This window comes from Hylobates moloch, unplaced genomic scaffold (assembly GCF_009828535.3).
Source record: "Hylobates moloch isolate HMO894 unplaced genomic scaffold, HMol_V3 SCAFFOLD_7, whole genome shotgun sequence".
Taxonomy (NCBI): domain Eukaryota; kingdom Metazoa; phylum Chordata; class Mammalia; order Primates; family Hylobatidae; genus Hylobates; species Hylobates moloch.
The window spans coordinates 132,882,882-132,900,019 of record NW_026652282.1 but is presented as its reverse complement, the minus strand read 5'-3'; the positions used below and the strand labels follow the sequence as shown (position 1 = coordinate 132,900,019).

Sequence of the window (17,138 nt, the reverse complement as noted above, 5' to 3'; positions counted from 1 at the left end):
GCCTCTTGGACTTCCCTGCCTGGATGTTCTGTTCCACGTGCACCCCAAACTCACATATATCCAAGACTGAAAACGTCTTCTCTCCAAGCTGTCTCCTCTTCTAATATTCCCTGTGTGAATAAGGTGTGCCCAGTTGACCAAACCAGTAACCTGGGAGTCATCTTGACACCTTCCTCTCGGACTTCCCTGCCTGGATGTTCTGTTCCACGTGCACCCCAAACTCAAATATATCCAAGACTGAAAACATCTTCTCTCCAAGCTCTCTCCTCTTTTAATATTCCCTGTGTGAATAAGGTGTGCCCAGTTGACCAAACCAGTAACCTGGGAGTCATCTTGACACCTTCCTCTCCCTCAACCCCTCTCTCGCAATTAATTGGACACCAAGTTCAGTGGACTCTACCTTCAAAATGCCTCTCAAGTCAATCCACGTCTCTCCTTGGCATTGCTGTCGGGCAGCAGGGCCCAGGTTCCCACTCCTCTTGGAAATGACAGAGGTCTCGCCTCTTCTGCACCTTCCCCTGAGCTTGTGGAACTATCCTGTCCAGAAGAAATCCTTTCCCTTTCATATTTCTATAGAATGCTGTCTAACACTTTGAATTCCCTTCAGGCTCTGGGTTTCAGAAATCAACACAGAAAGAATGCCAGGCTATTCATTTCCCTCCAGGATGAAGTTAGAATCTTGAGGGCAGTGAGGAAGGCAGGCATATGCATTGCTGCAAACCTTCTCAAGTGATTCTGATGTGCAGCTCCGGTCAAGAGCCACTGCACAACGTGGTGAGCTATTTGAATACAGGGACCATGCCTTTCAACTTTGTATTCATCAAAACACAACGCAGCCAGTACCTGATATAGAATCAGTGCTCAGTAAATGTTCCAGTGAATGAGTGAATACAAGAACTAAAGAATGATATGGTGCAAAGAAATGGATGAAAGGGATCTTACGACTTAGTGCAATCCCTTCTTTTTTTTTTTTTTTCAGTTGCCGTAGTGTTGGGATTGCTTGAGGCTCCCGGAGGTTCACAGGATGCCATTTTTGGCAACCACAGACCACTAGTTACCCAGCTTTTTTAGGTGTTGTGTAGCAAGGAGGGATTTCGGGTTATGTAATCTGCACTATTTCCAGAAATGGAAATTATTTCTTTTTCCTTTTATGACTCACACGACGTCAGGAAATTTCCACAAAATTCCCAGAAGAACATGATGGAGAAAACCACTTTCCCTATATATATTTTAGTGGAATATATTTTATTTTAATGGAACTGCCAGTGAAGCAGTAGATGTGGCCAGTAAGACACCGCTTTCCTGGTGTCTCCTGAGAACTCTTTTCTCTCATTGGTTATTTTCACCTGTCTTCTTCTGCAAGTTCCTTTTTGTTTGGGCTCATTTTCCATTTCCTCTGTATCTAGGTTTGTTGAAAAAATGCAGGAGCCAGTGCTTCCCAACCTTCCCTACTCCAAACGCCTACGCACACGCACCCACTTGCATGCGTGCACGTACACGTGCATACATATACACCCACACATACATGCGTGTGTGCACACACACTCCTGGACTCTTGAGAAACTCTCAAAAGGAACTTATAGATAGGGTGAGGACTTTTATTATTATGTATTAGTTATTATTATTATTACTTATATCTGAAATATAACATTTTGGACACATGGAAGTGCTCTAACCCCCAAATTCCTGTTTGTCTCTGGAAAGGAGCAGACAGTCTAGGATGGGCAGGGACACACAAGACTACTTATCTTTTGCCATATGCATTAGACCTAAAGTATTTACAAAGCAAAAGAGGCAGCTGTGGCGAGACAGAAAAAGCCCTGGATTCAGAATTAAAACAGCTGGGTTAGAGTACTGGCTCTGTCACTTGCTCTCTAACTCTCAGTTTCCTCATCTGTAAAATCGGGGCAATGGTACTACTTCATATTAATACAACCTCAGCTGCAAAAGACTGGTTTAGGTACCCTTGTTCTGAGCTCCCACAGACTCCTTGTGCTTACCTGGTGTTAACATTGCTGTTAATACATCTGTCTCCCATGGTACAAGGAGATCTTGAGGGCAGAAATTCTATTTGTCTGGCCTCTACTGTGCCCGCCCTCAGTGCACAGCAGAGTGGTCAATGAATGTTGGTTGAGTGAATGAAGAACAATTGGACATTTGCATGTTTTTGTGTGTATAATTCCTGTTTTACTATCATCGGTAGGCTACCAGGATAGTACAAATCTATTTTTATTGTATGTAAATTTGACATATAGACATTCCAAATTAACAGCAGTTGATTCGCTCCCCATGTTACCTAACAACTAGTTTCGGAATGTTGTTGGATCCCTTTAGGAGAATATTTCAGTACATTTGCTCCCCTGGTTAGGGTTAGGGTTGTGTTCCCAGCACAAGCGCCTCCCCAATAATAAGCCTTTACGTGTGTGCACCGGCACTTTAAAGAGTTTTTTTTTTTTTTTTTTTTTAATGGTGTTTTCTTGTACACTGACTCATATGCTCCTCACGAGAACCCCGTGAGATAGGCAGGAAAGGTGTTCCTGCTACCACTTGATGGATGAAGAAACCAATGTTCAGAGACGTTAACTGAGTCACTACATACCACATCAAGAGCAAGTTTGCTTCAGAGCTGGGCCTAAAACAGAATCGGGTTTCTCATTTCACAGTCTGGTGTTTTTTACACAATCCATTTGTTCAACCCGGTTGCATTTTGTGATGTTGCTTCAGTGATATTTTTTGCATCTCATCCTATTCCTGCTTCGCAACTGCACCTCCTACTACTTGCTTCAGCATACTCTCAACCGGGGCTTCTCAGGTGCTCAACCAGGGCCTCTCCCTCTACCCTGAACATGTCCTCTTGCAATTTCCTGCCTCTGGATCTTTGCATCTGTTTTCACCTCTTGGTGGGCACCCCTTCCCCACCCCCACGTCACTGCAGGTTGAAAGAAACCCTAGGCATCCTCTCGGTTTCAACTCAAAGACCACCTCACTTCATGAAACCTCTGCAGATGGGCCCTGCTGGATGAGATCTCTCTGCCCTTGAACGCACAGAGCAGTCCATGCCTTGTTCTATATCCATTTCCATACCTGCTTCATTCCCTTCTCTACAGTGTCCCTTGCTCCGTGTTCTCACAGCCCCCTGTGCTCAGTTTCACAGCACATATTGCCCTATGTTGTGAGCCTGCTTTCGCCCTGTGACTGTGAGCTCCTTGAGGACTGGAACCTTGTCTGATGCATCTCGGTATCTCCAGCACCCAGCACAGTGCCTGGAACACAGTAGTTGCTCCAAAAAATGTTGGATGAATGAGTGGATGGATGAATGAACACTACCCCACACAACGCCTTGGATATAGTAGCTGCAAAATAATAATGGATCGAATTGAGTCTATAACCAGATCTCATTTCTTTTCATCCTGTCTCGGTGAAAGATGAAGGTTCTTTCTTCTGACTCAGGCTGTCACTTCCACTCCTGCTCTGGGTTCCATCCCATCCTGCCTCCCCAGGTGCCTCACTCCATCAATTACCTCTTCTCTCAAGAATCTCTAATCTCTCCGTCTTCTCTGCCTGGCTCCTTTCCTTGCAGACACTAAAATGCTCAGGTCTCTCCTCCTATTCCAAAAATAAGTACCCTCAATTGAATGGGTGTCTTCTTCCTCACAGTATCAAACTATGTACCTCATTGGGGAGTAACCCAGCTGAGTGAGCCCTTTACTGGGGAGCCTTCAGTGTCAGCCTCCTTAGATCTTTTTCTCTTAGGTTGGTCAGATGGCTCCCAGAAGACTCTTCCAGCTGCCAGAATTTTAGGGGCAGGGGCAGGGGCAGGGAAGAAGACTGGGAGTTCACAGCTTTCAGGACACATGCTTCCACTCAGCACCCCTGTTTTCAGTACAGGACCCCAGCCCTCAACTAAGTCTGGGAACTCCCCATCCAGAGACCCTCTGCTTTACCCTCTCCAGGGAATAACACTCCAGGCTTCTGTCAGAGCAGGGAAGGGCCAGCCCCTCACTGGCATTGACAGCAGGAGGGGATTTGGCAATGAATCTACTTCTTAAAAGAGTTTTGAAACAGCCTTCGTTATTTTGATACCCAACCCTCTTCACTTCCAGAGGTAACTCCACTTCCAGAGTTACCCTGGTCCAGCCTTTGAAGATTCCTGGGGGTGGGGAGTAAATCAAGTTAGCTGTTTGCTTTTCCCACTAAGGTCTCAGAATTCCTAGTTTGTGGCCTTCCTGGATCTGCTAAGTCAGTTGCCACTCATCCATCTGTTCTTCAGCATCCAAAATTTAGTTGTTTTCTCCTTTCCTGTTCTTCAACCCTTTTTATTTCATCTTCACTCCTATCCTTCTAATCCTTTCAAAAATCATATTTGTAGCAGTTCCAGTGGGGTTTTGGGAGATGGTGAAGGTAGATGTGGAAGTATGTGCTCCACCTTAACTACACATCGTCACGAGCATGGGTGTCTGCCTGCCTGTCTCATTGATTCTACACACCTTCGTTACCACACCACTCTCCCTAAAACTCTCCAGACTCAGCTTTTCTCATCTGGCTCTCTGACCTGTTCCCTGACCATTCTGTTCTTTCAGCTCTCAGCCTTCAGACTGCCAAAACCCCAAACCAACTTCCTATCCAGGAACCCTCAGGCCTAGAAGTTCAGATGCCTTGCCGATGTATCTGTGCTTCACAACTTGCCTACTCTCTCTGACCCCTAACATTTTCACATACTTTTCCAATTCTGCCTGTCATAAATTTGCTGCTTCCCCCTAAGTAGAATGTTGATTCCTGTCAAACACACAGCCTAGCCCTGATTCCTCCTCTTCTCTCAAATAGTGATATTGTCAACAATGATAAACAACTACTACGTACTGAGTGTTTTTTATGTGCTGCTCACACTTTATACACATGTATAGATTCATTCTTCATCATAGATTTTTCAGGTAGCTGGCCTTTATTGGCCCCACTTTGCATATGTAGGAACACAGGCTCAAGGAAGGAAAGCAACTTCCCAAAATTTCCCAGGCTAGTAAAAGTCAGAGACGGAATTCAAGCCCAGATCATTCCAAGTTTGTGCTCTTCCTGTGACATGACACTGCCTCAGTCAAGGCATCAGAGAGGAAGTTAGAAAGCAGATGGTGAGAGGGAGTACCTGAATTGGAGGGAGTACCTGAATTGGAGGGAGTGGCCACCATCAGTGGGTAGACCATGGAGAAAGATGGGGCTAACAGAGAAAAACCTTCACCGAGTTCACAGGTTTACACAGCATTAGCCCTTGTGATCTTTAGTTGTCCAGGGGATAAATTACCGTGCCTGTCTGCCCACACAGAGAGTAAGCTAGAACACCACCACTAATCTATATGATATACACCAACATGGCTTAAGATGATTTATTGCAACTGTAAAAAATGCCCCCCCCCCCCCCCCTTTTTTTTTTTCCAGAAAGGAAGCGTGGATTGCATTAATCAAGCTAAAGACTTTTATACTTCTTTACAGTCTGACACAAAAACAGACAGTCATAAAGATAAGCCCGAATCATCAAGAAAGTGCACAGTAGTATTTTGCAAACCCCATTTAGGGAATCAGGGAAGAGTAAAATCCACGTGGAAAAGGTTTCCCCTGACTTCCCATTCATGATGGTACAGTGAGTTCATGTTATGGAACGCCCACTGCTCCAAACACGTGGCAATGATGGACAAAATATAAAAAGGTAAACTCAAAAAGGCATGGCCAAGACAAAACAAACAAAACAAAACAAAAACAAAAGATAATTGTCTCCATGTTGAAGTACTACGCTTATTGCTCTGGAAGCAAACCATGGTAGCCAGAAGCTAAGCTCCTGCAATGTATAGCGGTTCCAAAGTACCCTGAGCACGATGGAAGACAAAAGCCATACTCACAGATTAAAGCCAAGGACTAGAATGGAGCTACCCACAAACCCACCAACCCCTGACTGTAAGTCTGACAAAAAAGAACTACCGCCAAACTCTGCCAGGGTCTTTGGTTCTGATGAGCTGCAGGCTTAGGGAGGTGAGGATGCAGACATGTTCTGGCCTCGTAACTAAGAGTTGAGCTAATCCACAGCTGAGCTAAGTGAGTGGATTTCCAATATGCCCAAGAGCACCCTGGGGCCAGTGATATGGATATGTTCTATCAAAGGGTTTTGAGCCTAACAACTGACTGGTGTTTTGCAAGAGAAAAAAAGTACTGAATAGGTTAATTTCCTTCCATTCTTGGAAGAGGCAAAATTAGAAATGATGATTTTTTTTTTTTTCTTTTGAGACATGGTCTTGCTCTGTTACCCAGGCTGGAGTGCAGTGGCGTGATCATAGTTCACAGTAGCCTTGAACTGATGGGCTCAAGAGATCCTCCCACCTCAGCTTCCCGAGTAGCTGGGACTGCAGGCACTCATGACTCCACCCAACTAATTTTTCTTTTGATTCTATTTTTTTGTAGAAACGGGGTCTCGCTTTGCTGCCCAGGCTGGTTTCGAACTCCTGACCTCAAGCGATCCTCCTGCCTTGGCCTCCAAAAGTGCTGGGATTACAGGCGTGAGCCGCGGCACCTGGCCAGATTTTGTTTTTAAGTTTGAAATGCTTTATTTAGAGCTTATTAGCCACTAAATCCTTTTTTTTTTTTAAACTTTTAAGTTCAGGGGTACAAGTGCAGGTTTGTTACATAGGTAAACTTGTGTCATAGGGGATTTGTTGCATAGATTATTTCATCACCCAGGTATTAAGCTTAGTACCCATTAGTTGTTTTTCTTGGTCCTCTCCCTCCTCACACCCTCTATCCTCCAAAAGGCCCCAGTGTGTGTTGTTCCCCTCTATGTGTCCATATGGTCTCATCATTTAACTCTCACTTATAAGTGAGAACATGCAGTATTTGGTTTTCTGTTCCTGTGTTGGTCTGCTAAGGATAAGGGCCTCCAGCTCCATCCATGTCCCTGCGAAGGACATGATCTCATTCTTTTTTATGGCTGCATAGTATTCCATGGTGTATGTGTACCACATTATCTTTCTCCAGTCTGTCACTGTTGGGGATTTAGGCTGATTCCATGTCTTTGCTATTGTGAATAGTGCTGCAGTGAACATACACATGCATGTGTCTTTGTAACAGAATGATTTTTAGTCCTTTGGATGTGGACCCAGTAATGGGATTGCTGGGTTGAATGGTATTTCTGTCTTTAGGTCTTTGAGGGATCACCACACTGTCTTCCACAGTGGCTGAACTCGTTTACGATCCCACAAAAGGTATAAGCATTCCTTTTTCTCCACAGCCTCGCCAGCATCTGTTATTTTTTTTTTTACTTTTTAATAATGGCCATTTTGGCTAATATTAGTTGGTATCTCATTGTGGTTTTGAGTTGCATTTCTCTAATGATCAGTGATGTTGACCTCTTTTTTTTTCATATGATTGTTGGCCGCATGTATGTCTCCTTTTGGAAAGTGTCTGTTCATGCCCTCTTCCCACTTTTTTATGGGGTTGTTTGTTTTCCTGTAAATTTGTTTAAGTTCCTTATAGATGCTGGATATTAGACCTTTGTGAGATGCATAGTTTGCAAATATTTTCTCCCATTCTGTAGGTTGTCTGTTTACTCTGTTGATAGTTTCTTTCACTGTGCACAGCTCTTTAGTTTTATTAGACCCCATTTGTCAATTTTTTGCTTTTGTTGCAATTGCTTTTGGCATCTTCATCATGAAATCTTTGCCCATGCCTATGCCCTGAATGGTATTGCCTAAATTGTCTTTCAGAGTTTTCATAGTTGGGGGTTTTACATTTCAGTCTTTAATCCATCTTGAGTTAATCTTTGTGTACAGTGTAAGCAAGGGAGCCGGTTTTAATCTTCTGCATATGGCTAGCCGGTTATCCCAGCACCATTTATTGAACCAGGAATCCTTTCCCCATTGCTTGTTTTTGTCAGGTTTGTCAAAGATCAGATAGTTGTAGGTGTGTGGTCTCATTTTGGGGTTCTCTATTCTGTTCCATTTGTCTATGTGTCTGTTCTTGTACCAGTACCATGCTATTTGGGTTACTGTAGCCTTGTAGTGTAGTTTGAAGTCAGGTAGCATGATGCCTCCAGCTTTGTCCTTTTTGCTTAGGATTGCCTTCGCTAGTCAGGCTTTTTTTTTTTTTTTTTTTTTTTTTGGTTCCATATGAATTTTAAAATAGTCTTTTTTTTTCTCGTTCTGTGAAGACTGTCAATGGTAGTTTAATGGGAATAGCATTGAATCTATAAATTGCTTTGGGCAGTATGCCCATTTTAATACTGATTCTTCCTATCCATGAGCATGGAATGTTTTTCCATTTGTTTTGTGTCATCTCCAATTTCTTTGAGCAGTGGTTTGTAGTTCTCCTTGTAGAGATCTTTCACCTCCCTAGTTAGCTGTATTCCTAGGTATTTTATTCTCTTTGTAGCAATTGTGAATGGGAGTTCATTGCTGATTTGGCTCTCGGCTTTACTGTTGCTGGTGTATAGGAATGCCAGTGATTTTTGCGCATTGATTCTGTACCCTGAGACTTTGCTGAAGTTGTTTATCAGCTTAAGAAGCCTTTGGGCTGAGACAATGGGGTTTTCTAGATACAGGATCATGTCATCTACAAGCAGGGATAGGTTGACTTCCTCTCTTCCAATTTGGATGCCCTTTATTTCTTTCTCTTGCCTGATTGCCCTGGCCAGAACTTCTAATACTATGTTGAATAGGAGTGGTGAGAGAGGGCGTCCTTGTCTTGTGCTGGTTTTCAAGGGGAATGCTTCCAGCTGTTGTCCATTCAGTATGATGTTGGCTGTGCGTTTGTCACAGATGGCTCTTATTATTTTGAGGCATGGTCCTTCAATACCTAGTTTATTGAGAGTTTTTAACATGAAGCGATGTTGAATTTTATCAAAAGCCTTTTCTGCGTCTATTGAGATAACCGTGTGGTTTTTGTCTTTAGTTCTGTTTATGTGATGAGTCACATTTATTGATCTGCATATGTTGAACCAACCTTGCATCCCGGGGATGAAGCCAACTTGATCGTGGTGGATAAGCTTTTTGATGTGCTGCTGGATTCAGTTTGCCAGCATTTTGTTGAGGATTTTTGCATTGATGTTCATGAAGGATCCTGGCCTGAAGTTTTCTTTTGTTGTTGTATCTCTGCCAGGTTTTGGTTTCAGGATGATGCTTGCCTCATAGAATGAGTTAAGGAGGAGTCCCTCCTTCTCAATTTTTTGAAATAGTTTCAGTAGGAATGCTACCAGTTCCTCTTTGTACATCTGGTAGAATTCAGCTGTGAATCCATCTGGTCCTGGGATTTTTTTGGTTGGTAGGCTATTTATTACTGCCTCAATTTCCGAACTCATTACTGGTCTGTTCAGGGATTCAGTTTCTTCCTGGTTCAGCCTGGGGAGGCGTGTGTGTCCAGGAATTTGTCCAGTTCTTCTAGACTTCCTAGTTTATGTGCACAGAGGTGTTCACAATATTCTCTGATGGTTGTTTGTATTTCTGTGGGGTCAGTGGTAAATATTCCCCTTATCATTTCTGATTGTGTTTATTCAGATCTTCTCTCTTTCCTTCTCTATTCGTCTAGCTAGCGGTCTGTCTATTTTATTACTTTTTTTCAAAGGAAAAAAACAGCTTCTGGATTCTTTCATTTTTTGAAGAGTTTTTCATGTCTCTGTCTCCTTCAGTTCAGCTCTGATTTTTGTTATTTCTTGTCTTCTGCTAGTTTTGGGATTTGTTTGCTCTTGCTTCTCTGGTTCTTTTAGTAGTGATGTTAGGTTATTAACTTGAAATCTTTCTAACTTTCTGATGTGGGCGTTTAGTGCTGTACCTCTCCTTCTTAACACTGCCTTTGCTGTATCCCAGAGAGTCTGGTACTTTGTATCTTTGTTCTCATTAGTTTCATAGAACTTCTTGATTTCTGCCTAAATTTCATTGTTTACCCAAAAGTCATTCAGGAGCAGGTTATTCAATTTCCATGTAATTGTATGGTTTTGAGTGAATTTCTTAGTCTTGATTTCAAATTTGATTCTTCTGTGGCCCAAGAGACTGTTTGTCATGATTTCAGTTCTTTTGCATTTGTTGAGGAGTGTTTTACTTCTGATTACGTGGTCGATTTTAGAGTAAGTGCCATGTGGTGATCAGAAGAATGTATATTCTGTTGTTTTGGGGTGGAGAGTTCTGTAGATATCCACCAGGTCCCTTTGATCCAGTGCTGAGTTCAGGTCCTAAATATCTTTGTTAATTGTCTGTCTCAATGATCTGTCTAATATTGTCAGTGGGGTGTTAAAAAGTCTCCCACTACCATCGCGTGGCAGTCCAAGTCTCTGTGAAGGCCTCTAAGAACTTGCTTTATAAATCTGGGTGCTCCTGTGTTGGGTCCATATGTATTTAGGATAGTTAGATTTTCTTGTTGAATTGAACCGTTTACCATTATGTAATGCCCTTCTTTGTGTTTTTTGATCCTTGTTGATTTAAAGTCTGTTTTGTCAGAAACTAGGATTGCAACTGCTGCTTTTTTATGTTTTCCGTTTGCTTGGTAGATTTTCATCCATCTTTTTATTTTGAGCCTATGTGTGTCATTGCATGTGAGATGGTTCTCTTGAAGACAGCATACCATTGGATCTTAGTTCCTTATCCAGCTTGCTACTCTGTGTCTTTTAATTGGGGCATTTAGCCCACTTACATTTAAGGTTAGTATTGGTATGTTTGGATTTGATCCTTTCATCATGATGCTAGCTGGTTATTTTGCAGACTTGCTTACATGTTTGCTCTGTAGTGTCACTGGTCTGAGTACTTCAGTGTGTTTTTGGAGTGGCTGGTAACCATCTTTCCTTTCCACATTTAGTGCCTCCTTCAGGAGCTCTTGTAGGGCAGGTCTGGAGGTAACAAATTCCCTCAACATTTGCTTGTCTGAAAATGATCTTATTTCTTCTTCGCTTATGAAGCTTACTTTGGCCAGATATGAAATTCTGGGTTGGAGTTTCTTTAAGAATGTTGAGTATTGACCCCCAATCTCTTCTGGCTTGTAGGTTTTCCACTGAGACATCCACTGTTAGTCTGAAGGGCTTCCCTTTGTAGGTGACCTGGCCTTTCTCTCTAGCTGCCTTTAACATTTTTCTTTCGTTTCAACCTTGGAGAATCTGATGATCATGTGTGTTGGGGATGTTCCTTTCGTGGAGTATCTTCCTGGAGTTCTCTGGATTTCCTGAATTTGAATGTTGGCCTCTCTAGCTAGGTTAGGGATTTTCTCATAGATGATATCCTGAAATATGTTTTCCAAATTGGTTCCGTTTTCCCCATCTCTTTCAGGGACACCAATCAGTCTTAGATTCGCCCTCTTTACATGATCCCATATTTCTCGGAGGTTTTGTTCATTGCTTTTCATTCTTTTTTCTCTATTCTTGTCTGCCAGTCTTATTTCAGAAAGCCAGTCTTCAAGCTCTGAAATTCTTTCCTCCGCTTTGTCTATTCTGCTGTTAGTACTTGTGATTGCATTATGAAATTCTTCTAGTGTGTTTTTTCAGTTCCATCAGGTTGGTTACATTCTTCTCTATATGGGCTATTTTGTCTGTCAGCTCCTGCAATGTTTTATCATGATTTTTAGCTTGCTTGCATTGGGTTACAATGTACTCTTTTAACTCAGTGAAGTTCATTCCTATCCATATTCTGAATTCTACTTATGTCATTTCAGCCATCTCAGCCTCAGCCCAATTCCGAACCCTTGCCAGAGAGGTGATGCAGTCATTTGGAGGAAAGAGGGCACTCTGGCTTCTTGAGTTTTCAGCGTTCTTGCACTGATTCTTTCTCATCTTTGTGGGCTTATCTGCCTTCAATCTTTGAGGTTGCTGACCTTTGGATTTTTTTTTTTTCTTTTAACAGTCTGGCCATGTTTCTGTAGGGCTGCTGTACTTTGCTGGGCTTCTTCTCCAGTTCCTAGTCGCCTTGGATTTTCCAGTACCTGGAGCTATCACCAGTGAAGGCTGTGAAACAGCAAAGATGTCAGCCTGCCTCTTCCTCTGGGAGCTCCGGCCCAGCGAGGTAGAGACCTGTTGCCAGCCCAAACGCACCTGTAGGACAAGGCTGGACACCCTGGTTGGGAGGTCTCACCCAATCAGGAGGAACGGGATCAGGGAACTGCTTAAAGAAGCAGTGTGGCCATGCTTTCACAGATCAGCTGTGCTGTGCTGGGGCACTGCTTCCACCCCTGGTTGGTGTGGGCTCTCCAAAGCCTGGAGGCTGGAACAGCTAATTCGCCCAAACAGCAAAGCTGGTGGCCCTTCCCTCCCTCCGGGAGCTCTGTCCCAGGGAGAATTCAAATCTCTGTCAGCCAGAGAACACCAGTAGGGGTTGCTGGAGGCCTTGGTTGAAAAGTCCCACCCACTGAGGAGGAACAGATTGGGCACCTGCTTAATGAAGCAGTCTGGCCATGCTTCTGAAGAGCAGCTGTGCTGTGCTGTGCTGTTCTGGGGTACCACTTCTGGGAGCTCTGTCCCAGAAAGCAGCCTGCCCCTCCCCCTGGGACCTCCGTCCCAGGTAGGTGCAACACTGCTGCTGGTGGCTGGCTGGAATTCCAAACCAGTGGGTCTTATCCTGTGAGGTGCGGTGGAAGTGGGGCCCGCAGATCGTTGCTGCTTGGCCCCCTGGATTCAGCCTCTTTCCTAGGGGTAAGTACAGGGGTCTAATCTCCCGCTTTGCAGGAGTTGCAGTTACTTTTGCTGGGAAACCCAGGGCCGGAGTACGTAAAGCTCCTGGATCTCTGCACATGCTCAAGCGGCTGCTCTGCTGAGACTCCGTGTATCTCTGTGTGTCAGACTGAAGGCCCTGGTGGAGTGGGTTCACGAGGGAATCTCCTGACCCAAGGGTTGCAAGGATCCATGGGAGGATCACACGTTCACTTACTACTTCCCTGGGTGGGGGAAGTTCCTCTGTCTCCATGTTGCTCCTGGGTGGGCTGTCATCCTGCCTTGCTTTTCTTCATTCTCTGCGGATCGAGTTGTTTCCTTGATTAGACCCAGTGCGGGTACCTGGATGTTTCAGTTGAAGGTGCTGTATTTACTCGCCCCTTTCTTCCCTCTCCATGAGGACCACTCACCCTAGCTGCTTCTAGTCAGCCATCTTGGCCACTCCCTCCCCGCCCCCTACCTTTTTTTTTAAATGCTTGAAAACTATTTGCAAAAGAAACCTAGAGATTCTCATGGTTCTTTTAAGATCTTGTTGGATGGACTGTGAAAGTGGGATTATTGTCTATGAATGGTCAGCTAGACTGTGTGTGTGTGGAAAGGGTGAGGGAATTAACATTTATCGAGCAAAAGGGCGTGCTAGTTAAAATCATTGTCTCTGGGGACAGATTTTTCTGGGTTTTAATCCAAACTCTGACACGTATTAGCCGTGTGACCTCTATTTTTCATTTGTAAAATGGAGATGGGATTGTTGCGGGGATTAAAAGCACTCAGAACAGTCCAGGATATAGAAAGCACTGTGTAAGAGTTGGCTGTCATTATTAGTCATCAGTCATCATACTTAATAATCACAAAATTGTTAGAAAATCCTGTGAGGTAGGTATTTTCCTTACCATACCCATATGAGAAAACTTAAGCAAGGAGAAGTCAAACAAAGTTACCAAAGTCACACAATTACAGAGTGACAGAGCCTTTAGACGCTGCCTAGTCCAAGGCTTTCATTTCACGGAAGAGAAAGTTGAAGTTCAAAATAGGAGAGGGACATGCGTCAAGTCATTTAGTGAGCCAGTGACAGAACTGGGCCTAGAACTCAGCAGCAGGACTCTTCCTGTCAGTAGTTCTCAAACTTTGTCATGTGTTTGTTAGAATCCTGCGGAGGACTTGCTAAAACAAACTGCTGGTACCCATGCCCAGAGTTTCTTACTTAGTAGGCGTGGGATGGGCCTTGAAAATTTGCATTTCTAAGGAGTTCTCAAACGATGCCACTGCTGGTGGTCTGGGGACCCTACTTTGGGAACCACCACAACACACCATAATTCATACATCTTTTGTTCTTTTCATCATGGACTACACAGTCTGTGACCTACAAACACTTTCAAAGAAATGAGAACCAGTGACGAAAACCAAAGAAAATTACATATCTAGCAGCAAGAAGGTACGGTGACTGACCTACAGTCCTGGTTTGTGTGGGACTCTCCTAGTTTTAAAATGGAAAGTCCTGTAGTTCTGGGCACAAGAGGATGGTTGGTCACTCTAGATGAAAGCAAACAAAAGTCAGTTTCAGCTAAATGCCAAACGAACAAGGACATACATACAGAGAATGTGGTAACTTCTGGTGAATTTGTTTGAAAAGGACTCATTCATTTATTCTTCCAACACATCTGTATTATAAAAAACTACTATCCATAAGACACTGTGTCAGGTGCTGTGTTCCTGACCCTACAGATCCCATTCCACCATAGCAAAAGGTAAAAGTAACTCTACAGTGAGCTTGGTAGACATAGACCCATGCTTATATACTCAGGGACACCTGGAAGAGATGTAAAAACAGAAACATCTCACATAGGAAGTTTTCAATGCATCGTGATCAGGACCCAAATAATTCCCTTCTCTTTTTCTTCAATGTACTAAAGGGAGTACATTGTTGAGAAGGACTGGTTGCAAATTTCCAAAAAGGAGAGTAAAATAATTAATGGGTCAAGGTCTCAGCAGAGACAGAAGGTAAGGGGAGTCCTTCAGTAAGTGGGGAAATTGATTTGTTTTGTGTCCTCATCTCTCCAGGGCCATGAGCATGTCCTTTGCTGGCCATAAGTCAATGCTGATGACCTCAGTTATAGTGTAATCTTCGAGGCTAATTTACGCAAAACTTCAAAAATGGTAAACATCCTCATGAAGACTAATGATGACATATTTTAGGAGTGCATAACAGTAGGTATAGAGAAAAAACTGCAGGGTAAAATGTTATTGCTGTTCCTATTGGTAAAGGGCATACTCCTTAAGAACCAAAGTTATTTATCAGTCCTTTGACCTAAGAGGAAAACAAATTTCATGGACTCCCCTAAAGATTCCTATATAGTACAAATAAAATGCCAAAATATTTTGGAACACATTTTGGAGCACTGGATAGGTCAATAAAATAATGTGTAGATTGCCAAATGTGATCTAGGAACTCCCTGCAAACATCAGATTAGGCTCTGTTCTCTATCTGAATACTGACTTTGCTTTGCTTTGTAACTCCTATCTTCACTAATAATGCCTTTTCCCCCCTCTTGTGTGCATCCTAGCCTATATTCTCTTTCATCATCCTACAGTGGTCAATGTGGTTATTGTACAGCTTCACTTTCAATGAAAGCTGAGGGGAAAGAAGCCTCATACCCTGCCCCCCCCCCCCCCAATACATAAAAGAAGCCATTTAAAAAATAAAAGCAGCAAGCTACTAAATTTGACTCATTCAAATCTTGGCAATTAACATGTATAGTATGTTATGAGAGAGAGAGAGAGAGAAAATTAGCAGAAATGGAGGAAAACGTATTACATCCTAAATACCACCAAATTGCCAAAATACACATTTGGGTAGTAATCTCCAGAGAACTCTTTGGAGGCACAGCATCTATCATGCTGATTTCCCTGAACAATACTACAGAATAGCCCTGTGTACTTTCTCTTGTGGGGGGGGGTGTGTGTGTGTAAAGAATTATCATATGGAACCTCACAAGTCTCTAAAACCTTTCTGCAATTATCCCTCATAGGATTACCACACCGATGAGTTTGTTCAACAGGCGCTGTTGTGACTTCCTAATTTAACTCCTATAGAGATGATTTGTATGGAAGATAAAACACTGCATTTGAACTAAATTCCCACCTTATCCCTGAGCTTATGCTACCAAGCAATTCTTACAATGTTTGGAGTTCTATTAGACTACAGAGAAAAATCTAGGGTTTCAGCTAAACCCTTTAATCCATAGGCCTAGGTAAAGGACTGTCTCAAGGTAGTCGCTAGCCTATGGGTTCTCAAAGTATGGTCTGAAGACCCCTGGAGGAGTCCCTGAGACCCTTTTAGTGGGTCTGCAGATTAAAAATTATTTTGTATAGTAACACCAAGATGAGTTACATTCAATTAGGCATTTTTCTTTTGAAATTAAGCAGACTTTTGGAAACTAAGATGTGCATAGCCCTGTAGTAGGCTAAGTGGAAGTTACAAAGGCAATAGTAGCTTTTTTTCCCCCTCTCATTATCTCATGAGGATACGGAGGACTTTTGCAGAGGCTACATGACATATGGTTATGTCATCTCTCTGATAGCTGAGGGATGTGTGCTTCTGTGTTCTTCCTGAGTTTTAAATATTTCTCAGTCTTGATACCTAAAATAATTAGTATCAATAGATGATAGAACTCACACCCAAGAACTCCTTGGGGCCTTCAATAGCTTTTAAGAGTGTTAAGGTGTCCTAAGACCAAAAATTTTGCAAATTGTTGCTTTATCAGGATTTTTGTTATTTCTAGAATGCATTTCTTTCTAACTGATCTACTTGGGAAAAAAAATCGTTACCTCATGGCAATTATTGCTTTCCTATCAATATGGAGATTATATTTCTGAAGGAGACTGACCAAAATTATATTAAAAGGTTTAAATAAAACCAGTGGATCCATGTTATAACATGAGGAAGAGAGCTGCCCCACTAGATGTCTGACATTAGGTAACTCAGAGTCCCCCCTCTCTAACAAGTCTCCCTTACTAGAGAAACGAACAGATTCTGTTTTGTGGGATGGGATAAGGAGACAATCTGAAGTAGAGTTTGACACAATATTATTCTGCCCATATGAAATTCTGGTAGCCAGGGTGCCAGGTGTATTCATAATCCCGATGCTGTCAATTTTAAGCCTGAAGCCCCAAGAGGCGAGCAGTGCTTAATACATCATCTCTTGTTAAATAGCAGCCACAGAGTTGGCGGTAGCCAGTGAAGCATTCCCTGCCATGTAGGACACGCCAGTTGTCTATAAATAGGACCTGTGAATGGGCCAAAAAAAAAAAAAAGAGAGAGAGAAAACACTGTCAGAAGAAGGACAGACCAAAGGAACCCTAAGTCAGAAGAGATCATTTAAAAGATGACCTTTAGGTTGTTCTCTGGTTACATTAAATGAGGTATTTTTCTTTTGAAATTAAACAAACTTTTGGAAACTAAGATGTGTATAGCCCTGTAGTAGGC

The 17,138-nt window shown here is 42.8% G+C and overlaps 1 protein-coding gene across 2 annotated transcripts in view; it reads right to left on the bottom strand.

Moving 5' to 3' along the window:
- Window positions 1-1,592: 1,592 nt before the first annotated feature.
- The window catches only part of TMLHE (trimethyllysine hydroxylase, epsilon), a 117,212-nt gene continuing 101,666 nt past the window's right edge, over window positions 1,593-17,138 (bottom strand). Inside the window, exon 8 of one of the 2 annotated variants that reach the window (XM_032757827.2) lies at window positions 1,593-16,939. In XM_032757827.2, coding sequence (XP_032613718.1) covers window positions 16,808-16,939 — 132 coding nt within the window. In that variant the 3' untranslated portion in view covers window positions 1,593-16,807. The remainder of the gene's footprint in view (window positions 16,940-17,138) is intronic. The other variant, XR_004370593.2, reaches the window with a different exon arrangement.